Source organism: Sinohyriopsis cumingii, chromosome 6, assembly GCF_028554795.1.
Source record: "Sinohyriopsis cumingii isolate HCF-2022 chromosome 6, ASM2855479v2, whole genome shotgun sequence".
Lineage (NCBI taxonomy): Eukaryota > Metazoa > Mollusca > Bivalvia > Unionida > Unionidae > Sinohyriopsis > Sinohyriopsis cumingii.
In genome coordinates this window covers 133,803,870-133,831,185 of record NC_142966.1, presented here as the reverse complement: position 1 = coordinate 133,831,185, position 27,316 = coordinate 133,803,870, and the positions used below count along the sequence as shown (strand labels likewise).

The 27,316-nt window shown below is 34.2% G+C and overlaps 1 protein-coding gene and 1 long non-coding RNA gene across 2 annotated transcripts in view; one reads left to right on the top strand and one right to left on the bottom strand.

Annotated features, from left to right (window-relative positions):
* The window catches only part of LOC149798029 (uncharacterized), a 77,777-nt gene extending 51,550 nt beyond the window's left edge, over positions 1 to 26,227 (top strand). Inside the window, exons 10-16 of the mRNA XM_089963117.1 lie at positions 4,384 to 4,488; positions 11,036 to 11,152; positions 17,844 to 17,927; positions 19,121 to 19,310; positions 21,766 to 21,867; positions 22,120 to 22,206; positions 22,793 to 26,227. Coding sequence (XP_089819243.1) covers positions 4,384 to 4,488; positions 11,036 to 11,152; positions 17,844 to 17,927; positions 19,121 to 19,310; positions 21,766 to 21,867; positions 22,120 to 22,206; positions 22,793 to 23,074 — 967 coding nt within the window. The 3' untranslated portion in view covers positions 23,075 to 26,227. The remainder of the gene's footprint in view (positions 1 to 4,383; positions 4,489 to 11,035; positions 11,153 to 17,843; positions 17,928 to 19,120; positions 19,311 to 21,765; positions 21,868 to 22,119; positions 22,207 to 22,792) is intronic.
* On the bottom strand, positions 665 to 4,377 carry LOC149798030 (uncharacterized). Its single transcript, XR_016421947.1, has 2 exons — positions 3,732 to 4,377; positions 665 to 877 (listed from the first exon to the last, which is right to left on the bottom strand). It is a non-coding gene; the product is annotated as an uncharacterized LOC149798030 (long non-coding RNA).
* Positions 26,228 to 27,316: the final 1,089 nt, after the last annotated feature.

Here is a 27,316-nt window from a genome sequence, read left to right as displayed (position 1 = left end):
TGTCGTCTGTGATTAGGTTCTGACCTTTTTTGAAATACTTTCCATGTAATTAGCAATCACCATCTGGTATGTAGTGTTCAACGTCATAAATGTAGATCAAAATGTACTCAGCAATTTATTTTGCCACAAAGTACAACTCATTCTAACAACTCAAACATTCACGCAAAAAATTGAGGTCGTGCTCATGAAGCTCATGAACAGCATGTCATTGTCATTATGTATTCACAGTGGGCTCACATGTAGTCAAATATGGATATAAAATAGCAATCCAGGAATAACAAATATTTAACAGATTGCATTGTGCGGCTGATGCATAACAGTCTTAAGATAAAGTTTCGCTGCGACTGACATAAAGTCATCAAGACGACACATGCAAAATAGTTTTAGAGATAGTTCGTAATTAACGGAGCACAAAATGTGATTATAGAGTACATATACAAATCAACTGTACGAGCGTGTATGCTCCTGGAATTGGTAATTGCTGCAGCTCCGACATAACTAACAAAGTTTCAAAATTGACAGATAGTAACGTGTGAAGTTCTCTAAAATGTATATTGTTTAAAACACATGCCAAATTAGTTAAATATATATTGAATGCTTTCTTGTTAAATCAAACAAGCACTTCAATGCTTGTACACAAGATGCAAAAATAAGTGAGAACACAAATATATATATATTTAATATTCGTTTTCAAACTAGAAAATAATAAAGGGTCAGGAATAAAACACTTAACATTAATATCACTTAAAGACATTGTTATCATTATATGACTATTTTTAAATGTACATACAATTTAAGATGGTTGCCATTAATATGTACATGCTTGTTGTTCACGACACTGAAGGAAACTTGCGCAAGATCATCATCCAATTCGGCTCTGTAAAGTTAAACGTGACTCAGTAGCCAGATTTATGAAAGGATCTACTAATGAAGGCGTACACTTAGAGTATAATATATGTACTACTAAGCAGTCATCCTAATTATATGGAACAAAGATGTGAGTGATAATGCCATTGAATGTTTATTTGATGTTTTGCACACATACATTTAACAAGAAATGACAGGAAATAAGCGAACGTACAAAACCGATGCTTGACAGAATCGAACATTTTGCACAGCTTATAGATATGTACCAACCACTCAGAGCAAATGCACTGGTAAATTTCTCTGAAATTTATTAAGAGCAAAGCAGCATGATATTGATATGAATGATAAACTTGTTTCTTGCATGCTGCAGAATTTATTTTTAATGTATCATGGATAACTAAACCTAAACCATCAAATTACAATATAGACAGATGCATTCACTTGTAAAATTGAAAGCAGAGGATATTTTTAAACAAGTAGTAAAATTATTTTCGTATTCCTAGAAATGTATATGAATTTCTGGAAGTGGAAGACATTATATCTTTGCCAGATTAATATTAGGGAAATCCTATCAAATGCGTTAGATTTATTGAGGCAAATGTACAGAGCCATATAAATGTTAATTACATTTCAGTTTGGTGGACGTTATGGTTACAAAGATGTAATGTATTACTATGCTGAAATGAGAAACTATTCCAAACTAGTAACATCCCATATTAGCGAACAAGATAGTCAAAAATATATCTATATAGAATGATCGAACATTTTATAACAAACAAGACATACTAGAACACAAAAGACAATATAAATTTAAAGAACCTTGTGTTATTTAGTGTGATTTTGAAAGTATCATGGACAAGTATCATTCGGAGATGATGACTTAAACACGGTCTCAAATATCCTGGAAAATCATAATGACCAAACACATTCCATCATGGATTTTGTATAAGCTAAATTAATTGACATGGTATATAATAAAACCGGTTATAATGGAAAATATTTCACTGAAGGAATTTACGACGTGTTGCATAACATTGGAAACTAGTGTACAAGGAATATAGGCCGAATAAAGTAAAACCTATAGCAGGCACACCTGGAAGACATAAACATTCTTTTAAAGACATGTACGCCAAATCCGCATTATAAAAATAACAAACGATAAACTCAAAGCTTGTAAGGCTGACGTACAAAATAGACGTGCCCGTGCCAATTAAACAGGAAAGCATAGATGTCCAGAAATTAGCGAATGCAATTTAAATTTTAAATATTTAAATGTATATCATTCTTTATTCAGGACTGGATTTTACAGCCGTAAGTTTATCAAGAAAGAGGTTAAAATGATTCATATGAGCATTGGGGAATCATACCAACTATTTTCAAGGACAGTCTAGAGAGACGCTAACACATATAAGTGTTTAATACTTAACAGAGACAACAAAACATTTTATCGGAATGGACCCAAGTATTTAAGAAAAGACACGTATTCATACTGGGATACAGATAAATTTCAAACGTTTACTGATAACGGAATATAAAATGTACTACTCATCACTATGTGATTCAGTCCTGTAAACTGATAGCTACAAGCTTGCACATGGTCTCATGCAAAATTATATTTTAGTTTTCTTCCCTGATGCCGCATTAAATATGTTGGGTCTTGAATTAGAAATAGTGTGTGTGTGTGTGTGTGTGTGTGTGTGATTTGGATTTTTTAACGTAGCTTTAACAATTTTTCAGTCATATCGCTACGATGTCTGCAGTGTCACAGTTTATAGTGATGTCTAGCCTCACTGAGGCTTCATGCCGCAGACATGTAGCATAATGTCCCACCCAGTCACATTATCCTGACACCAGGCCGACCAGTCCTAACACGAACCTCTTAATGCTGAGCGCCAAGCGAGGCAGCTGTTAGTACCATTTTTGTAAGTCTTTGGCATGATTCGGTCGGGGCTCGAATCCACGACCTCCTGCATCCGAGGCGGTAGATATATTGACATACATTGATATGGTATATTGTATTGAAGATGAAATAGGGGTGCAGTTAGGATGACCTAAAATGGATGTGTTAAAGCAAACCGGGAATACTGTCCGTAATGTTTTGCAACATAAAGCAAACTGATGTTACTTACAAAATGGAAGGGCAACATAATTCATTCTTTACGCAAAGCTGACAGGTGTGAAGTTTTGATGAGCCATTGCATGCCGATAAAAAAACAACATTTAATTAACAACTGCTAAATAAATTATATTATACATATTTAGTTTGGAAATACTAGATAAATTATATCGGTTGCAGTTTAAATGCAGATTTAGAGAATGGGATGCCTATTAACTTGAAAGACCATTTCATTGACAGCCTGTTATCTTGAGAGAAATTAATCCAACATGAAGATGATTGATCTCCATTGCCAAAAACATGTTGATTGATTGCAAGTTATAAAAACCAACCATTTAAAAGAACATAGAACATTTTGATAGGTCTTACATGATGCAAATAATATTACCTTTTTCTTTGAATGTTCGTATATCTTCAGTTATGCTTGACATAATGTATACGTTAATAATCGATATTTTATAGATGAAAGACGCTTTAAAAGTAAAATAAGCACACCTTTACAAGCTATATTACTGGGTACCATCATAAGTTATTACTGTGATAAAAAGCGAAATGCTTCGAACTTGTATTATATTGTATGAGCAGTAATTATCTTCAGCTTCCACCGCCAATTACCTCATTATGGCGGGTGATGAGTAAGCCTTTCGTATGACCATATGTTTGTGGCATAACCCTTGTTAGGGTTTGAGATTTCTTTAACTTTATCTATAAGTTGATATTCCATTCTAGAGAATATTAACATATTTACCTTTCATCTTTTTCCTTTTTGGGCCAAATGCTTATGCTTATTAGGAGGGGTTTCATCTTCCTGAAGAACTTCTTTTGTTCTTTCCTGCAATTAAACCTTGAAAGTTAAAGAACTTAAAGTTTACAATGCACGATACAGCCAGGATTCTGCTAACGTGCTCTACAACGCGACACACACACACACACACACACACACACACACAGATATCTATCTATCTATCTATCTATCGTTGCAAACATATGCATATTTACATACAAATGGTTAGCTGAAGTCTGCAGAATAACCAACTGGCGTAATCTGAAGACCATGTCTTTAGTTGAGTTTCATGAATAACGACTGAGAAGATATATAATTATGAGTAAGTCAGTATTGCATCTTTACCGGTCTAAAAGTAGTCCATTACTATTCTAGTTGATGTATTACTTGATAGTGTCATTTCGCATATATTAGCAAGAAACGCATATTTCTTTGATACGTTAGATAAACATTTGTAATTAGTAAAGTTTTATATTACTCCATCACCTTTAGTAACGTTAGCAAAATGATCGATTTGAAACCCATTTATGCCTAATTTTTAAATTTCTCTTGAAATGTTGTGATAATATGGAATTCATGGACACAACTGAGTCTGAAAGTTTGGCTTTACCCACAGAGTAAAGGAGGCCGAAGACGCCTTAAAGACCACACAGAATGACAGGCACATGCTAAGCGATGATCTTAAAAAATATGAAAGTGAAAACGAGCAACGGTCACAGAGGTAACTATCTAATATTGTTATTTATGTAACTTGAGAACTTCAGCTCAGAATGTAGGCAGTATAAGGGGCCGTCCATTTAGTACGTTCGCATGGAGGAGGATGGGTTAACCCAAATGCATACGCTTGCGTATGGGGGGGGGGGGGGGGGTCTACTGATAATGTACATGCGCATAGGAAACGGGGGGGGGACCTCGATAATAATTTGTCTAATACTCAACCTATTCGATTGGGTTCAGTCGGCGTTTGAATTTTAACGGACTCGAGACAAACTGTTCAGAGTTACACAGCTTATTTATTTCATGCAGCCAGACATTCAACAACGGTGGACAATGCTTTATTAAACACGTTAATATTGTCAAAGGAGGAGGGGTTAAGCTTTTGCCAGATTTTTGGAACACATTAACTAATTACTAATTTCACATCTGTTCACATAGCTTGTGGTTTGTGCAACAATAAATAGAGGACTGTTGAACAAAATTAATCGTACCTAATATACTTGTTGTTACGAAATACCTGATATGGCTTGCCTAAACCACCATAGATTCAAGCATTATTAAGGTGACGTGTTTGGCGCACCATATAATTTTGTAAATATACTTTTCCCTTGCATCGCGTGACACCTACATTCCTTGCCGGCACGTGTGTAATACATGTTACCGCGCGCGACTATATATATTAATTAGGGGTCTTCGGTGAGACAGCCATTAGAGAGAAGCTCTTCGTACGGTTAGCTGTTGGGGTTTGATAGCCATTATGTTTTGCCTAGTTCGAGCCAACGTGTTGGCGAACTAGGTGTGGCTGACTAGGTGTGAATAACTGGGTGCGTGCTAACTAGATGTAGCTAGAGGCCGCTGTAGTAAGGAGAGATGAAAGACTGCCATGATAAGTGCCAACGTGTGTGTGCATGGAAAGCCTGGGTGATCAAAGTGACCGAGCTGGGAAAACGTGTCAAGAGCATCATATGAAATGTTTGTAAACATTGGTCATATGTATGAGAAACGTCATTATAGTGTTTGAATATAAGATAAATGTCATTATAGTGTTTGACTATAGGGAGAAATGTCGTTATAGTGTTTGACTATAGGGAGAAATGTCATAGTGTTTGACTATAAGAGGAATGTCATTGTATGTTTGACTATAAAGAGAAATGTCAGTATAGTGGCTTACTATAAAGACAAGAGGTACAGTAGTTTTTGACTGTCAAAGACAACGTCATAGAGTTAATAAATATTCCAAATAATTATTATTTGTTCTTCATCATTGTTTTCCATTGGATCCATACTATGTACCTTAGTTTGTTTTTCAGTGTCTTGTTTCTTTGTTTTACAATCATTAGTGAGAGAGAATAATACATTTTTCTTCTTGTCACTCACATCGTGTTTCTTATTTCTTAAATTTCATTCAGTCACATGGTGATAACTCATTTACGTTACAATTTTGGTGGTAGCGGTGGGATACGTTGTGTCCGACGAAATTATTTTGGATTGTGACATTGAGTTGAGCCGTCCACTTTCGGGGAACGCGACTGGGTAAATTAAAAAATAAATTCCAATATTCGAAGAAAATGGGATGACTTGGTTAATTACCTATTAAGATTCGAAAGATATGCTGCTGAGCAGAAACTTAAAAGGAATATTGAGCATTACATCTTAGCCTTTCGCTGAAAGATAGGGCTTTAGCAGTCTGCTCAAGGATACCCAGTGTAGGTGCAGTGAATTACGATTCGTTGCAAAATGCATATCTGAAAAAGTTTGAGCTCACTGAAAAGGGTTTTAAGGACAGGTTCCGATTTAGCAAACCAGAAAAGGGAGAATTATTCGACCAGTTTATATAGGATACCTAATTACTTATTCCGTTGGTTAGCTTGAGGCGGAGTCGCAAAGACTTTTGATGCGGTATGTGATTGTCTCATCAGTTGCTAGCAGTATGTAGTACGCGGAGGGGTTCTGAATGTAGTGACCCGGGATACGAGGGGTCCTAGGGAAAGTAAGCAGATGAATTCAGATAGGAGTAGTTTAGGGAGGATTTTTCCACAAAACCAAAAGGGGGAATAGGGTAGATCAGATCAGACGGTATCTAAAAGTCAGGATAGACAGAAAAACAGTGTTTCAGTTGCAGGGAGTGGGAACATATTTCTAGTGCATTTCCGAAGCGTAAGAAGGATTTACAAAAACGGTAGGGATCTCGTACACGGTAGGTTCATCAGCTTGTGTGGAGAACAACGAAAGTAGCACCAATCACAAAATGTTAAATGAAGCGGTACAGAGCGATGCGTTATCGAACGGGGTCAGATGGTCAGTGCTTAAAGATACTGGGTGTAATACAGTTGTTGTTAAGCAGAGTCTGGTGAAACCAGTTCAAACCTGGGGAAAACAGTGTCGGTCAGAATGACGCACAATATTGCAGTACAGTTGCCGACTGCATGCGTCCATATCGAAACACACTATAGGCAAGGCGCGGTGACAGCGTGTTGCGTGAAACGGCCGTTGTATAATTTAATCATATGTAATATAGAAGGAGTAGTGAATCCCGTAGCGCCAGGGTTAGCAATGGCCGATATCCCAACTTCCATGTCGATTGAGATTAGATCACAAGCCGCAGAATTTAAGAAACCTTTGCCGAAACTAAAAGTACCCCACGCTATACCAATGATAAATAATGGGACATTAATTGAGGAACAAACTAAAGACGAGTCGTTGTAGGTAATCCGAACGAAAGCCGCGTCGAGGGAAGTCATGAAATGTAAAGGCCGGGGTAGCCGTAGATTCAAATATAACAACATGTTACACGGGGAGCACACTGTTCGTGAAGGCAGACGATTTACACAGGTAGTGGTGCCACAGAAATATAGACCGCATGTGTTGACGTTAGCACACGAGTCAACAATGGGGTTTCATATGGGGTCTACGAAAACCGAAACCGAGTATTTATGAAATTTTTCTGGCCAGGGGCCCATGGCGATGTAACGAGATACTGTTGATCATGCAACATTTGTCAAAAAACAATATAAGGGGAGAGTTCAGCGCGTACACATGGGTAAAATACCCTTGATTGAAATTCCATTTAAACGCGTGGCGGTAGACATTGTAGGTCCGTTATCCCACCTTACAGAACGCGCGCGCGCATGTGTGTGTGTGTGTGTGTGTGTGTGTGTGATTAGGATTTTTAACGTACCTTTAACAATTTTTCAGTCATATCGCTAAGATGTCTGCAGTGTCACAGTTTATAGTGATGTCCCTCACTGGGGCATCATGCCACAGACATGTAGCATGATGTCCCACCCAGTCACATTATGCTGACACCAGGCCGACCAGTACTAACACAACCTCTTAATGCTGAGCGTCTAGCGAGGCAGCTGTTAGTACCATTTTTGTAAGTCTTTGGCATGACTCAGCCGGGGCTCGAACCCACGACTTCCAGCATCCGAGACGGACGTTCTAACCACTAGGCCACCGGAGCTGTTGAATATAAGAGAAATGTCATTATAGTGTTTGACTATGGGGAGAAATATCATAATAGTGTTTGACTAAAGGGAGAAATGTCATTATAGTGTTCGACCAGAAGAGGAATGTCAATATTGTGTTTGACTATAAAGAGAAATGTCAAGACTAGAGGCACGGTAGTGTTTGACTAGGACAACGTCATAGAGATATTGAATATTCCAAATAATTATTTATTTGTTCTTTGTCATTGTTTTCCATTGGATCCATGCTATGTTTCTTTGTATTTATTTCCGTGACATGTTACTTTATCTTGCAATCATTAGTGCGAGATGTTAATACAGTTGTTTCATTGTCACTCACATACGTGTTCGTTACTTCTTAAATTTCATTCAGTTTCAAAAGGTGATAGCTCAATTACGTTACACTTGTTTACTGTCACTATCATCAATACAGACTAACCATATACGCAGTAAAGTAGCGTGGATGTGTAGTCGGGTGTACATTACGTCACAATTACCATCTTGCAAATATTTGCCAATATTCCGTACTGTTGAACATTTTAGCATTTATGACCCGAAAAATGCTTCTGCATGAATTGCCACTCTTAAATCTTTGGTAACTTGGAGATACAAATTAATGGTGAGTTAATATTCGCTTGACAATGTCATGACTGGTAATTTGTAGTAATTAATGTCGCGGCTTCTTGTTTCGAATATGTTATTCTTTATACTCACAATACGTTCCAATTCATTATGTCTATCAGATCGTAATTTTATAATATATATACCTTTGTTATCTACTTAAATTAGTAATTAAGTTTTTAAAGAATTAAGGTTCAGACAAAATACTTAGATGTAACTTCGTCATTAAATGTAAAACTAAAATACTACTTTCTTCATAATATGGCAATTTGTTCGCAAGAAATTTATTTTATATATATATATATATATATATATATATATATATATATATATATATATATATATATATATATATAATGTGTGCGTTTTTGTTTTATTAAGATAATGTTTTCTTAATGAAAAGAAAAAGAATCTCGGAGAAAATCCTTTGGTTTGTGCATGATGGATAGCCTCATTCATAAACACTGATCACTTGATGTTTCTTCCAACATGTCTACCCCACCACTTCACAAACACGCTTGTATGTGTATATTGGTACGGTCCTTTCCACTCGGTTTACTGTGCATGATAACAGAAGGCTACTTACAATGACGACTTTGACTTGTTCTTGTAACTCATATTTTCCTTTTCTGAGAAGAACTGTCGATAGCTATAGCTTCCTCACACACTATGCGACAAACAGACAAATAAACTACTAAACACCATGAAGACACATTGAAATACACCACATGATTTCAATCTGTAATTTTTGTTAATAAAAAGGTTGTTTTAATAATATATCTGTTTTTAAAGACTTGATATTGACTATTTGGTTATCTCCTAAACTGCATCATTGGTGTATCGGACGATTCAACTTTGCTGGTTTGAATAGAAGAAAAATGTCAACGCAACGTCAAAAAAATAATTGCAGAAAGTTTTATATTATTTAAAACCAGCTATGTTAGGTATATTGCAAACAAAGGGATGAGAGTGTATGTCAGAGTTCATGCATGAAGAAGCATGTTTGTGTCCTGAGTGAAGATGTTACAAATGTGCAGTCTAACTATTGCGAAACAGGAGGACAGGAAGAAATTCCTAACATTGCGGTAACTTCACAAATGTGTCTGTTTTAATTTTAACGAAGTCAGAAATGAGATTAGATGTCTCGATAAAACGATAGCGGAGCTAAAGGTCTCTATTTGTAGGTATTTAATTAACTATCAAATATTTTTAAATGCCACTACTCTTGTTTGTTGCGTATCTACTAAATCCGTGTAACAGGTACGTTATGACCATTGCCACCTCTCACTTAGCTCGCATTATAGGAAAGTGTTCTTTCGAGCCTTTATAAAAGGAAATCTTCAATCTATTTACAATATATTCTATTTTTACAAAACGGAAATATATAAAAGATCATACATATGATATTTATTTAAGAGATCAATATAATCCGAGTCATATTGCAAATTAGGTGACATTAGTTCTAACATAATCAGATCCGCTATACAATTAAATTAGCAGATGGTTGCCATGAAAAGAAGTCGAACTCATCTTCGCAAATGATGACATAAACCTACAAACATATTCGCTAGCCTAAAAGATTGAATAAAAATGATATGCATGCAAATATGAAAATTCCTTAGATAGAGTTCATTTTAGTTTCATCCTACCTATGAAAGGAGGAACACAGTAATATAAATGAATAAAAGCCTATTGCGGAATAGTTGAAAGAGCTATAGAGACTAGTTATTAGAAATTGGTAATTCTAAGAACTTAAAGAGTTTCTTATTGTTATGGTGGATACCACGGACAATATCTTTTGTATAGTTTTCCGAACCGATTCATGCTACTATAATAGGTCTATAATTAAGCTTGTTTAGATAATGGTGGTCTTCTGTGTGTTACTTTTCTTATGTAGATATGAGTTGTGTTTCGAACAGCTATGAAGCGTTGCATATTGTTATATGTACCTGTGTTTATTATACTTTTGTTTTATAGCAGATGTTGTAATACATATACAGTAATTTCATTGTACAGACTTTCATTTTCATACAGCATTTGATTGGTCATTTCTAATAATGTAGACTTTCTTTAGAGTTCTGTCTCTATCTTTTCTACAACGAACCGTACTTGTATAATGAATATAAAATGCAATACGTAGCTGGTCATGTTGATAAATATCTTACGTCAAGTAACGACAGGTACTGCTTTAGTTTTCTCAAACTTTATTGCAGCAGCAATCACAATCGATCATATTCGTATACATTTTTTTATGTTGGTTTGGCTGAATTTCATTTATTATATCTGACGTGAAAGATACTCTACGTTAGTACACCAGTATTTTAAGTGTGAATTGTATCAACCGTTGAGTATATATTTTGCAAATATATGAAATAATGGGAGCAGATTTTGATAAGATGATGAAAACACGACATAATCAAATAATGAAAACATTCATTATAAACTAGAGCGTATAATTTATAGCAGATGTTTTAGTACCGGTAGAATGAAAAGAAAGAAAACCATTTTGAGGCAAGACAAGCAAAGGTTGAAGGAAGAAAACCAAGGGCTAAAGAAGGAACTTGAAGAACTGCATTTGAGGTAAGTAAAGATTAGGTTATCGTAATGAACAGTTATCGCTAAATTGAAAGCTAGTATCTAAAGTCCTTTTAAATTCATAAAAATTACGATATAAATATTTGCAATGAAATGTATTAAAATACTAATACGAACCATGCTGCCCTCTACCTTTCTTCTTTCTTAATTATTACGTCTCCAACATTTCAGGTAAAATATTTAGATATCAGCATATTTAGTTGTATATAAGAAAATCTGTCATAAACTTAGTTTACATGAATAAGTCTCGAACGCATAAGATACTGATGTGTCGAAAGTTTATTTTGGGTAAAAAGCGAAAATGGTGTGTATGAATGGAGTATGCGAAATTCCACACATACAACCCCATAGAAAATATGTTGCATTCAAGGAGTAAGAAAACAAATAAACACGTATTTGTTTATGCTTGTTTTAAGTTTTTTTGGTAGTAGATTTCAATCTCTTCTTTTAGATACACTTCACTGCATGTCTGAATGCATGGATTTATGTAGTTATTTATGTGTAATGTTTATCGGCACGTCAGCAGATACATACAGTATATTGCTGATTAGTTAGGTAGATTCCTGATGAAATGAATATATAAATGTGCATATGAGTGTCTAGGTTAGATGAGCGCTGTGGGATGAGACTAAATATAAAATAAATAAAAGAAAATGCCAATGCCGCATTCTTGTCGAAGACTCCTATAACTTTGGGCCAAAGGAATTCCTTGTATATTCACGTAGTTAATTTCACACTGTTTCAAACTACAGAATGGAGAACTCTGCTTATTGCAACAGAGCGCATGCACTTTTCTTATATAAGTCATGAATATTGTTTAACACTATCTCATCTAGTAAATTAAGAAAGCATGTGAATGAAGTTAGGCCTGCCCGTATTTATCTCACCGCTACACATAAGCACTAAAAGGAAGAAAAGCGAAATTGATTCGAAATGCGCAAGTATATACTAATTTAAGTAGAAATCCACTATATAAAAAAACGGCACAAAAACGACATGCTAATTTTAAAGTACATGGAGGATCTGTCGAGATAATACTAAGAAAGTCACAGTCAATTCAATTGCATTTTTTCTAGTGACCTTCCGAACTTGTTAAATATCCTGAGATTATCAGGCAATTCGTTATGTATAGATAGCTCATCCATAATTTGGGTGAAAATGTCAGAGTGAAATCTCCAACATATACTTTATCTCAGCTCAGACTTGATTATATTTAAGACCTAAAACGTATTGCATTTTCTCGAAATATAAGTCGCGAGGTAAACAGTGGAAGGGAAATCTGACACACAAAGAATTTCCATAATCATCTGTGAATACAGACTTCACTAATCGAATGTACCTTCGCAAAATCAATTCTGATGTGTACTCCGTAGTTAATAACTATCAACTATGTAAAATCATTTTTTTTCTCTCACTAAAATCCACTCATCTGATCTAGCTGAGCTTCTAAAATTTTGGGAAATGTCTTTCGTCGGACTAAATTCATATTGATCACATCCAGTCCCGTAGAGATTTTAAATATAAACCTCTGGTTCTCTTTGTTGTGAACATGTATTTGTTCACATGAATACATTTTGATTTTGTGTTGCACCCGTTTTGAGGTAGAGCAAGTTTTGGTTCAAACACGTTTTGGTTATTACTGATATTAGGACAGTGAAAATTCGTGTTCAGATTTTTCGTTCGGATGTGTCCTCTTCGTTCGCTCATCTTTCTGTCCGTTCCAAAAAATCAAATATAATTGAAAAGAAACAAAAGCAAAACAAAAACACTAGATAAAAAGTACAAACAGTAATAAAATTAATTTTGTTGTCCCATTTTTATCCATAAAAACTCCATCGTTCAGTTGTCAGGCTATTAAGCAATATTTTATTTCATAAATGTTTTAACCTTCTGGGTTCTTACATTTTTGATGAAAACGTTCTTAGCATGGTGAGGCATACTCCACGTGAGGTAGTCAATTTAGGTATGCGTATATATATATATATATATATATATATATATATATATATATATATATATATATATATTGATAACATATGATTAGATTTTCAGGCCATTACGTAGCAGGTTTTCAATCTGTCACACATTTGTAAAGACAATTGGGGTAGAGATATTCAATTCGATAAGCATATTTTAATTCATACTTGAATGAGATAATCAGATTTTTAGGCCAATAATTTATAATTATATGTTTTTAATATTGATAAAATAATTAACTTTGATACAAACATATTTCTTGTATTCAGTCTTTGCAATTAGGAAAGTTCAAATACTGTTGTTTATCTTGTGATATATTAATCATTAATTACGGATAAATATATGTATTGTGTTAGGAGCTTGCATTTTATAATTAACAAGAAATACTGAAGCCTTAAACTTTTCTGTTTTATAAAATAAAACAACAAAACTAGTAAGTCATTACTTAATAATTTTGAGATTAACATTTTTCCTGATTTTCTAATGTCATTTCCTTTTATATCGATTCAACTAGAACAAGAAATCATACTTAGCAAATCGAAGAATAGTTATGCTAATTTCATTTCGATATATATTTATTTGAAAAAGGCGATTTGTTCAATTATAATAATTATCTCAGTTATTGATCACAATGCATAAGTTTACTGGCACAATGTAATGAAAAGTGAACGAAGTATATCTACGTTCTAAACAAGTTATCTATACTATATTATAAAGTGACATAACCTCTTTCTATTTGCGCAGCCAAGCTAAGGATTCTTTACTCTGACCAGCTAATAATACAATGCTACATATCTATCTGTTCCTCGGATTGGTCAGCAGCTCCTTGGAATCTCTGATTTGCGTTCATTGTTTTATGCCATAGGTCTTGTTTTAGAATAGGGTAGTAGCGGATATATATATATATATATATATATATATATATATATATATATATATATATATATATATATATACATGCATACATATACATGCATATATACATACATACATATACATATATATACGCAGATACACATACATATATATACATACATATACATACATATATACATACATACACACATACATATATACATACACACATACATACACATATATACATACACATATATATACATATATATACATATATATATATATACATACATACATATACATGCATATATACAAACATGCATATACATATATATACACATATATATACATACATATACGTATAAGTTTTATGATCGCAAGTGATTACATACTTTTATAATCGGATGTCAGTTCCCAAAACCAATTTATATTTGTACCTCATCATTAATAAATATATAACTATGTCAAATCGTTGTTGCATGATAAAATCTACCCATGTAATCCAGTTGAGTGTTCTGAACATTTTGGAAACCTTGTGGCTGACTACATGTATATTTATCACACTCAGTGACGTGTAGATTCTATAACCAAACATCTCATATATAACCAAGTTTTTATGAAGCGTTCTAATAAGGCAATTTATTACCGTTATGGTGGCCATATCAAACTGTAATGTGCTCCTTACGTGTGAATACGCATATAATTGAAGCTTCAAATCCGTTTCTTTTGAATGTATAAACATTAATCACAGCAATGACATTCCGTATTCATCAATACTAATATAAAGATCGATGACCCAGTAAATATATTTAATTAGCAGTTTAACCTAAAACGAAAAGCCACTCACTCTAATGTAGGCGTTTAATCAACTTCCACAAGAACGAGTCATTATTTTATTTCTTTTTATTTTTAGTTTCTAAAACTTCACTGAAAGAATGGCAAAGTCCGAAAGCATTTAAAGTTTTGTTGAAATAATCCCTATAAATATACATGATAGTACATACACAGATGTCTTCACATCATCGTGGTCACCTGTTCAAACCCTAATGGAACCTCACTGATGAACAAAAGCAGGGTGGTCCAACATCTTGAGCACCGCGGGCCACGTAGGCCAAATGTGTAAAGTTCTTGAGCCATACATGATATATATTATACTAATTATACTATAATTATAGAACTGACTTTTTTGTATGAGCGTAGGTCACAACAAAAATGAACCGCAGGCCACTTTTCTCCCGCAGGCCTGTAGTTGGACCACTCTGAACTAAAGGATTGAGGGTTTAATTCAAATAGGAATGTGAATCGCTTGGACCGTGTCCATCAAGGGTGAAACTTTTGGATCACCCCACCCCGCGCAATAAATCGTTTTGCTCCAGTGGTACATAATGAAACATATGTACATGTACCTATTTTGTGATTGTAATGAGGTAATCAAAGTACTGCTATCAATTACAATTAACTTGAAATATATAACGTGATCATTTGAAATATTCTAGGCTGACCACATAGCGTAATGGTCAAAACTGGCACATACAAATCAAATAACTTTTCATACGCAGCTTCTTATATTCAATCCATATTCAGTTGTAAATCTAAGTTTGCATTATTGTGTCTGGTATAAATAAAATGTATTTATAGTATTTACGCTGTTAGTTTTGCGTGCAACACGTTGTACATATGTTTATTGATATGATAACTCAGGAAATCATGTTCCCATTTATAACAGTATTGAGATATTGTTTTTAATATGAATGATACTGCACACGCACACACACATGCACACACCTTTATGATAATATGTGATCACTGTGTACAAAACTGAGCTCCTACTAAGGGGTTTATATCGTTATACCGTTGTTTCAATGTGCATTTGAACAATATAATCTCAATTGATATTAGTTAGATATAGATATGAGTGAATAAATCTAGTACACAAATAATGATTATATATATATATATATATATATATATATATATATATATATATATATATATATATATATATATATATATCAATGTATATAATCATTATGTTTAAATTGTTGTTTATGTTTTGGTTTCTCGGTTGGTAGCGGACGTAGTTTGAGCAAACTGTAACGGTAAAGATTGAACTTAATCGTATAAATGAGGGAAATGGTGAACTCCAATGGAAGTCTTGAAAACATCAAGTTAAAGGAGTTAGAACAATGCCGATTCAAATTAAACATAATAAAGAATAAAAGTTTCCGTGCGAAAACAACATGAAACAACCAATTATGTAATCTAGGCAAATAATGTATATGACTTCTCACTGGCAAATATATATTCTTTCTTGAATCACCTTGCAGCCCATGTACATTTTGTAAATTATAACTCCCGGGTAGATGTTTATTTTTTTTTCCTTTCTTTCCTATCAACTTGTATACTCGAACAAGGATTTAAAATGATTTTAGTGACTGCGCTAGTGACTTTTGGATCTTGCTTTCTAAAGACATCAGTTATATGTTCACACATTATACTTGGATTAATTTATTGTATACAGGACTTATTTGAATTGCTCTACTAGGAAGCAAAGGAGTTATTACTTCTTGAAATGGAAAGGAATTTAAATATATTTTGTGGAACGTCGTTTTGCTCTTTGAGTTGAAAATAGGAGACAAACTTAACAATTAATCGCTATAATAAAGAGATGTGAAATAAAGGCATTACGTAAGCTTACATATTGCATTTGCCACGGTTACACTGCCCAAATCAGTACTTATTCATTACTGCAGTCTGTGATGCCGCAAAGTCAACAATTTCACTGTCTGTTATTTTTGACAATTGCAGTTTATCAATAAGTGATCCTTTCCAATGATAGGAACAAATTATTTCTTTCTTCGTTGCCAGGCATGCACTCTAACAGTACATGAGATAAAAAGCTACAACTGGGTACATGTGTATACATAAAAAACAAACGTACTGAGACAACGAAGTGGAAGACATGAACAGTATTTGTCTACTCAAACAGGTTCCACTTTTCATCCAGTGAAGTAGATTATACTGGTTATAAATTACACTTGTTTGTTGTACCTTTCTTTAATCGCATGTATGATTCTACTGCAAATTAGTGGCTCCGAATTTTGAGAACGTTTCTTTAGGATGTCTTTATTTGGATTTTGAATGGAAGGATCATTAACTGAAATTTATCATAAATTAGTAGTGTTGCTTTGTTCTGTTATTGTATACTTCCATGAGATATAATGGGACAATTTTGTTAGAACCTTCTTGCACTTTGTTCACTTGCCTTAATCAATGTAATATCACTGATTGCATTGTGGATGCTTTCGGCGTAATGTAGGATAAGACTGCAGAGTTTTGCGAGCTGCTTAATAAATTCTTCTCAAAAATGTTTCCCGAAATAGCATTATAGGAATCTAGTTATGGTAGTATGTAGCTTTTGTAATGTATGAATTTGTGTTTGCTTGACATGTGTAACCTTGTATTGCGTAATAACCACACACATGACGTCACTCTTTACCAGATGAATATGTTCTTTCCTTTGCAAAATGTTCTCGTCGGAAACTCAGGGTTTTGTCATGAATAAATATTTGCTAAAAAATATGGCGTCTGATTTTAGCTTTTGTGCTGAGCAAAATAGAAGCAACGAATAAAAAAGAAGCTTCGATTTATTTATGTAATGGTTTGGTATAGGGCATTATTTATTCAAACGGCTGAACAATATATATATATATATATATATATATATATATATATATATATATATATATATATATATATATATATATATATATATATATATAACACCATTAAGTTCGTCGATAAATGTGATGTATGTGGTATGTCGTTAAATGTACTTCAGATTCAAGATGAAGGATGACCAGATTACAATACTGAGTCATGATAACAGTCGTCTGAAGGAGGATGGTGCAACACTTCGCCTAAGGTACTGACACTGAGGGTTAATGGAGATATTTCGTACGACATATTAACAGTAAGGAGCAACATACACAACTAGCATTTGACAGGACTGAATAAATAACATTCTATGTAGCTGGGTATCAACGGCTCTAGGGAAACCATACTTAATTTTGTCAGAATGGGACAAGAACAGACAAGCCTTGTCTTATTCTAAAAAATAAAGACACTAAAGAAAGTAGACGTTTCGTTTATGTTGTGTAATTTGTAATAAAAACAATATCGGCTGATACAGGTAGGCTGGTAAGGTACAATATTGAGAGTTACAGTCATTGGCTTAATCAATGACCACTAAAATTTCATCTTGAAAATATGTGAAATGTGTGTGCGTGTATTTCGGAGGGGAGAGGGAAGAATATATACGCCAAATGTAACTGAGAGAAACCACTACAAATCTGCTAGACATTTTAAAGGAAGAAAGACAACAGCATATTGATGTGATGGTATGTTCATTATGGTGGCCTCAGCTAGCATAAATACGGAAATTATCAATGTGCTGGAACAAGAAATTATTAGATATTAATATCAAAAAAGCCGAACATCCTGCACTAACACTCACACACAGACACACATAAACACGTATATAAAACATAAGGTAATATATGTCAGACGCCATGTTCTTAGCATATAATCTATATTTCAACGTTTAAAATCATAGGTAACCTATATACAAAAATAGAGACACGTATGGAACTGCTGAAAGTGTGTGTCATTACTACGAACAAAAATTGTTTTAATCATTTGAAAAGTAACTTGTTCCATCTATCTGTTATCCGAGAATTAAAATAAACATCATTTGTTCCACATATATTTCGAGATAGAATTCTTACTATTGGACATGACTGTCATTAAAAACACAAACTTTCTCATTGCCTCATCAAACCTAAATACGTTATAATTTCCAACAATGGTTGAGGCACTCGTGTTGTCTACGAGGATTTAACAGTTAAGAAAGTCTATCGTTTCAGCCAGTAACCAAGGTATGTATGTATGTATGTATGTATGTATGCATGTATGTGTGTGTATGTATGTATGTATGAATGCATGTATGTATGCATGTATGTATGCATGTGTTGTTAGAAACAAACGGTAATTAGTTGCATTGTTTTCCCTTGTTCTCATTTATGGATACAAAACCTATGTTGCATAACATAATTTTAGGCTCAGCGAAATAGCAGGATCACTTTTGGTAAACAGGAATCCCAGCATAGCTGATTTGAGTGATGTTACGAGACCAACAAAGCTCGCAGAAATCTTCTCTGAATTGTATGATAATCAATGGACCGAAGCTTTCGAAGAGGAGGAGGGACCTGAACAGAAAATTATAGAGCACCTACTTCGAATTTTGCTGGTAACTTTATGTGTGAACTAACTTGTAAAAGCTGCATCGTGCGTACTAAATATTTCATACACTATTGTAGAGCTTATTACGTAAAGAATATATGCTGTTGAAATATATACGATACCATATTGAACAAATGAAGCGGAAATATAGTATTCTCCTTCGTACGAAGTTCTTAGTAATACTATGAAATGTGTCCACCTCACGGGTGAAAGTCTGTCATAGACCTATTCAAGAAGCCAGATGTTTTATTATAAATTTTTAGATGCCCGAAAAGATCGACTGATATTGATTTTGTTTCTCTTTTGCCACTTTGGTTAATGCATAATCAGTATTGCTAAATTGATAAATGTTCTGAATGTTTGAAATAATTTAGGACCCTGACCGGTACATTTTACGATTGTATCTCCTAAACATAGTGTTCCAATTTCGCAATTTGTTAAATGAACACATCTTTTCATGAAAATGATGAAACATTTTTACATTTATTAACACATTTTTGTGCGAATTGATATAGTGAACATTCTTTGCATCATCGGGGGTAATGTATTCTGATAACATTAAGAGCGTTAACATCGTATTTGCTATATTTCTACTTTCGAAGGTGAAGGGATCCTTCCGGTCTAATTCGGTAATAGCAACTGCACCTAAATTCAAACTTAAGGTCTTTCAGGTTTGCAATAAATACATACTCATTTCAGTCCTTTCGAGAAACATGATTATAGTTGTGATCAGAGTTAAATCGTGTTCAAACTGCTAATTATGTTTAAACATTATATTTGACCAGTGAAATGTGCCGTTTTGGTACAGATATGTACCGTTTCTCCTAGTGTGCAAGGGGTACGGGTGACACAGAATATAAAATTTATGAACATTGGTAATGTTAGCTTGGTCAATATCAATTATTACGATTCGCGTAGACAACTATTTAAAATAAGCTTGGACTTGAAATCAACATGTTGCTTGGAGTGTTCTGTGCATTTTCTGTTTGCACGTCATTATTTCTGATATAAATGTAGTGTTTGGCATATTCTATGATTATATATCATGACAGGGAGATTTATAGAAGAAGAAGAATAAGTAAATTTGTCCTAAATATGTAAATAAGAGATATGCAAGGGCAGATATGATTCCTAAATGGGACAATAAAGTAGTCCCAGAGGAAATATCGCCATCTGGCAATATACATTTGTCGTACACTGACATAGTTCAATAATCAGCTATGAGATATATGATAACATTATGGATCTCCTCTGATGTCGCGATATGATACATGTTTTGACACTTATTTGGTGCATGTGCTAAAATCTTCATGAAAAACATCTAGTGCGCTTGCTTTACAAACATAGCTTTTAATGTGTTGGTTATTGTTCTCTATTTCGATTGTTGTTTTGATATTGTTTTGTGGTTTAAACGCCATTTATCAGCACAAGATAGGCTATATATGGCGGCCATTATAACTGGCGCAGGAATAACCCAGGATAATATGAGTAAGAACTACCGACCCTCGGTAATATATTGACAGTGTTCTCACATATCCACATTGTCCGAGCCAGAGATTCGAACCCATGCGGTGATATGGCAATGATCGGTAAAGGCGAGCGCGTTTGACCACTGGGCCACCCGGGGCCCCTTCTCAATTTTGAAGAAATGCACATACGAACATTTAGCAGCTAGTACAATCATTTCTATGTGGAAATGGAAAAAATTATCCAAATGGCGTAGTTAAATTTATTTCTTAGTTTAATTATGTACATACGACATAGGATATATCCGTATAGATATAGATATTTCCGGCATATGTTGTTACATATGTACTCCATTGTACACGTTACCAGTCTTGTTTCATACCAAATCACAAAATTTTACAATGTTCTATATTTTTCAATAGAAATGTTCACATAGAGACGACTCTATATAGTCATAAGTATGTGCGTGCAAATGACATATTACTGTTTATAGAAGTCTTGTCGATTTTTATATATATATATATATATATATATATATATATATATATATATATATATATATATATATATTATTGTACCTTTAGGAGAACAATTAATACAAACTTTAGATCCTAATGCGAAAAGGTTATATGCATACGCTTCGTTGTAAATATAGTTTGACTATTCTAAGATCACGCTCTTTTCGTATCTTCACTGATGCTCATCTAAATTCTAGACCGATGAGTACAGCACATTTATATATTTATGCCTTGAAAAGCATGACCTCAAAAGACAAGTGTCCTGATTCATCAGTATCTCCATATGTGATATAACCATATTATTTATTTACCAACAGGGTACAAAAGTAGCAATGCTATAGTTGAAGAGGTTATTCTGTTTCTGTTTTTGTATACACTTTGGAGTTCATTTTCAGTTTGCATGTCATCTTTTACAAACATTGGTTAGCACTGAGTCCAAGATTTAGAACCTCGCAATTAACTTTCGTTTTTGTACAGAAAATTCACAGTTCGTGTCAGAAGGTGTCTTCTGCATACCTGTCTGAATTGGAAGACAAAATCAGCATCTTACCAGGAACAGATACAAAAATATTCGAGCAGGTTAGTAAACAAATAAATTTCAATAAACTTGCGTAAAACCCGAATACTTTTCTTATCTTCAACTGTGAAATAATTTTGTTTTTAACATACCTTTTGATTACAAGGTAGATTATTGCTTACAGGATGGGTTTCGGGTGCAAGGATTTAAATATGTATCTCTGTCTTTCATAAATTACTTTTTGTTGCTCGTTACTTATGAGGTGCTAATGTCATTATCACCTAAATCAATTCACCGCTAGTTCCATATTTCAGACAGTAGACATCCCAGTCACTACTCGAAAGTTCCTGACAGAGATAAGAAGAAGTGTATCCGAACAGATTATACATGCACTGATAACGGTAAAGTCAAATTCATGACTGCACACATGCTTATTGGTGTTTAGGTAAACTTGTGAAAAATGTCACAAGTAGTTTCGTTTTCATGGCTGCATATACATATTTACCCTTGAAAATAAAGCATATTAAGAATGCTCAACAAGCAAACACACTGACGCAATAGTGTTTCTGTCTCAGTCTCTGCTTTGCTGAATTAAACATCATCCAAGGTGGAGTATTATTTTTAAATTACTGAACAGTTTGTTTTGGTAGGTTAACTAGCTAATTAATTTAACCAACGAGTATAAGTGCTTTACTGGCATAGAAAAATAATATTTATTTTATATAAAAGCATTGTTCACACTTAATTTAAAAAGCATGTACTGTTGCTAATTATACGAGTATACGTAGGATTACAGTAATTTTACCATGGGTTTTAAGGGTTTAGAACCAAACTAATGCGATGACTGTACCTCTGTATCCATCCCTTTTTATAGTTATCTGAGAGGTGATTGTTTTATTCTCATCCATTCTCGTACAAACGAGCTACCTCAACCGTCGTCTTATTTGTGTGAGCACGCATATAAATGTTATGCATTTCTCTTTTCAGTATTTTAGAAATACATTTATCCACAATAAAAAGAAAGGTAGAACAGAATTGAAAGCAACAGCTATATATATCGACATGTGCACTGAACTGTGTTGGTATATGGCTATAAAGGATCCTCCAGTTATCCTTGGAGATATTCCGAAAGAAGGAGAGCCGGTGAACAAAGAACTTTTCAAGTGTTATACTCGAAGTGGACAATATGTCGATTATTGTGTATGGCCAACATTGTTTTTATACAAGGGCGGGCCTGTACTATGTAAAGGTATTGTGCAGGGAAAATAACGGAACCAGCATTACTTTTAGTCCCTCTAGTGCAATCAGGTTGAAACAAAGCAGTCATAAGACTGAGCATATGTGTTACTATTTATATATTTACCACGTCTTAGGTAACATGTCTTCCACGCTTATGTCTTACAAATTTCCATTTAATTTCTTAACCTAGATATAAGTGTTGAAATTAGTTTACCCTCGCGATGTTAAAATGTTCCTTTATTATACCCCAGCCCAAACGCATTAACGATCAGAATCTTTTCAATCTTTCTTATCACTTTTACAAGGAAGGCATGCAAAATTCGATATTCCACAAAACGGTTCGTCAAGTAACGTATACCTAGTTTATGGAGCAAGCGTTATTCCGTATTACATATGCAAAGATAGATTTACCCCAAATCACACACATACACACTACAGTAGCGGCAAAGAGAATCTCAAGCTGTGTCATCGTTTACACATTCTCCAGAAAGGATACACCTCGTTTGATCGCCCGTCTCTAAATTAGCGAAGACGGAACTCGATCGATCGATCGATCGAGAGAGAGAGAGAGAGAGTCAAAAGTGAAGATTTAAATGACCCAATTACTGAATTAAACTATTTAGACTCAAACTTAATAATGATTCTAATTAAATGAACCAATTATTTAATTGAGATATTTAAACTCTAAATAAACGACAATTCCAATTTATTTTATTTACTTGTCGGTGCGCGTTTGGATGTCTTCTACAGTTAGGAGGATTGGTTTCTTATGAGGTCTATCTAGTAAGATTCCTTTTATTTCCTGGTTTCGAAAGTTCTGTTACGGTTGTGGGCAACTGAAATTATGTTTTGTCATTGAAACTATTACCAGGGTAAAATAAATATTCTGCTAGTCGGCTTTTGTTTGGCCGGCTTTTTTGTCATCCAATCAGATCAGTGAAGTTTGATCCTATTGTGTAGCTTTTGTTTCCTCCGACATACTGAAATCCGCATAATCTTACATGTAATGAAATAAATTATATTGCCTGTTTTGCATGTTTTGTTTAGACCATGTTTTTCGCTTGTCAAATGCCAGAGACTATGTTTGTTTCTATCTTACGTTCACAAGTTATTCAACATTTATCACCATAGGGCCTATGTATACCTGTATGGTCATGGTTTGCGATGGAGTTAACAACGTGGATCAAAACTCTGGGCTACGGAAGACACTAAATGCACGTGGATTCATGATGTGGAAATAAATCTCGATTGATTTCGGATTTGTGACAAAACACTTTTGATGGTGATAAAAATACAATGTTTTTTTTTTATGAATGACTCAAATGAAAATAGAGTTGTGATTAATACCTGCGAAAATAAGATCCAAATTTTAGAACAATTAACACAATCCGCATGAACCTAATAATGTAGCATAACTGTGAACACAGGTAAATGACCTTACACAGTACAAGGACAAAGGTTAATGATTCACAGTAATTTCACACGACGAAAAGAATGATGTGTTTTATTCAAATAGTGAAAAATGATCTACTTTACTCACATATTAAAATGATGCAAAAATACGACATATTTCATACAGTATATCGTTACAGTCGCAAAACACTGGGTATAGCAAACCCCAAAATTAGCAACGTTTTATGCTCAACTCTACAGCTGGTACCCCGTCAACTCTGATCAGCTGAAAATAACTCTAACACCGTGTAATGATAATAATAAGGGCATATACGATAACACGTAATGACGTTATATACGGTAAGCTATACAAATAACATTATCAGCACAACATTACAAAAAATAAACAGGTTCAGAAGCGAACCTACCTGTGTCCCCTAAGAATCCTATGATACTAAGCGTTTCTTAATAAAATGCAATTTTATTGCTAATATAGATCTCCTATTAAGTCACATAAAAGAATAGAAAATATTTGCATTTGGAGCTACTAAGAAAAAAAAGAAACGTGGTAGTACAATGGTTATAACCTACAATATACACAAGAAATTAATAAATAACTCACATACCTCTACAGCTGAATATGCAAGTCTTTAAGTAGAACGGTCACTGTCATGACGTTTCTGTAGTGTAACGATTTCGTCCTACGGTGAGGCAGTTATACACAGACAATGTTGCCGTACGTCGTCTGTGCGCTTGGTGAATATCGGATTTCCTATCGAAATTACTTCGCACGTGTGGCATAGGATGAACCGAACTCACTGTTTTGAAATATCGCACAATTTACATAAATCACCATCGGATATCGTTTTACACAAAAAAAACGAAACACGAGTACATGTATTTAATAAATGACAAAGGGATTTGTACAATACCGTGACAATATAATTTATCTTAGTCGCAATGATTCCAAACAGAGAAAGAAAGGTTATGGTAAGTTGTGAATTCATAATGAATTTGGGGCGTTCAGTAGCCCATGTCCCCGTTCCCTTTAAATTATTATTCCTTCTATCTGAGAAAAAGGAAAACACGACAATTCAAGCCAATCCCACTCCCTTTTTAAAAATAAAATACACGAGATTAAATGAAGGCTGAAGAGCCGTCCATTTTTTATGCAAATTTCCGTATTGAAGACATCTATCTAATCTACAATTTTGCGATTGTATTAACGAAATGTATGATTTTAATGTTATCAAATTATAAAGAGAGTGAAATATGCAAGATGCAATATTTTGACATGATTTATTGGCACTTCATGAAATCAGAGAGACGCTTAACTCATTCCAAGACACAACATCTGATGATGGAACATAATATTTAACAGTTATGCTCGTGACTGGACTATTGCTTTTTGCTTAAATTATCACATTTAGGCTATCCAGAAACTTAGGTCCGGCATGGATATAGTGCACGCCGACTTACTTCCATGACAGTCTTACCGACCAGTCTTATTTATCCAGTGCATGGGACCATGGACATTATTCGTCTGTTATTCTTATCTCCAGTATATGTGTATACATCTGAAATTTCAGTACCAGCATAAAGGCCCTCATCTTATCTAACAACCTTCGTAATCTTTGCAGTTGGAATGGATTGTTTATGAACGAGACTTCATTGTATCCTTTGCATAAGGAGCAATTCATTTGTCATCTTATTCATCGCTCGATTGACGAAGCTGAAATGTTCGTCCATAGCCTTGTCTTCACGCAGAAAACATTTTTCAATGTAATCGTATCGTAGTATAGCGAATAATGTAATGTAATAAAGTTATGTGCACGATCCAAACACAAACTCACTGAACGTTTTGCATGATCAGCCTCATTTCTTTTGTATGTTTGATAGCTAAATCTATATCAATCTCTTTGAACGGAAAGTTGGATCTTTGCGCAAAGAAAACAGCTACATTGCAATCTCTTGGCAACGTGTAAAACAATATATCCTCTCTGCTGCATGTCAGTAAAATACAAGGCTTCCTCCTCAAACCCAAATCATGTATGCTTGACATGATCATACATGAATGTGCAACCATGCAGTAAATATAAATAAAAGCGACGCTTCATGATCGCGTCCTCTCTTGTTCTCACTCTCTCTCTCTCTCTCTCTCTCTCTCTCTCTCATTGCTGCTATAAAATTCAATGGATCTCAAAATTAATCGGATAGCTCAGTCGAAAGGTTTGGCTTCTCTGTACAGTTAACCTCATCGCAGAGTAACAATTGCACTGAGTCCACAAAATTATTGGCTATATCGACTTCTTTATATTTAAGATTCAGCTTACGTTATTCCCAAAGTCCAATTACGTTTAACTGAGATAATCCATTGGATTAGTTGTTTACCATTCAATTAGCCCATGCAACCATTAAATGATACTTTTATAAAACATTCCATCTAATCCGCAATTCTGTAATTAATTTTGCCTAAAACTATTGAATGTTTTACGATGCTAAACACACACAAACACACACACACACACACACACGATTTCTTTTGTTGAACATGCCTTTCGGATACGATCATGGTAGCGTGATCAAATTCGCAATAGCTTGGGTATTATAAGCAACTTTCAATGCGATGCTGATGTCGGCGGTATAGCGGCCGTTGAGTATAACTGGGAAGACCTATTATTAACCAAGTGATCGTCTCATTACATTTTACATACCACCTACTTTACGCGTTTTAAACAATATTAGCATTACAGTATGATGAAATTCAAAACGAATTGGGATTTATAGAATGGTTCTATTCACGGCGTCCAAAGCAATATCGACACGCGGACGTCAAGCAAGATATCATTGCAATAACCATCTGAATGTATGATACGAACA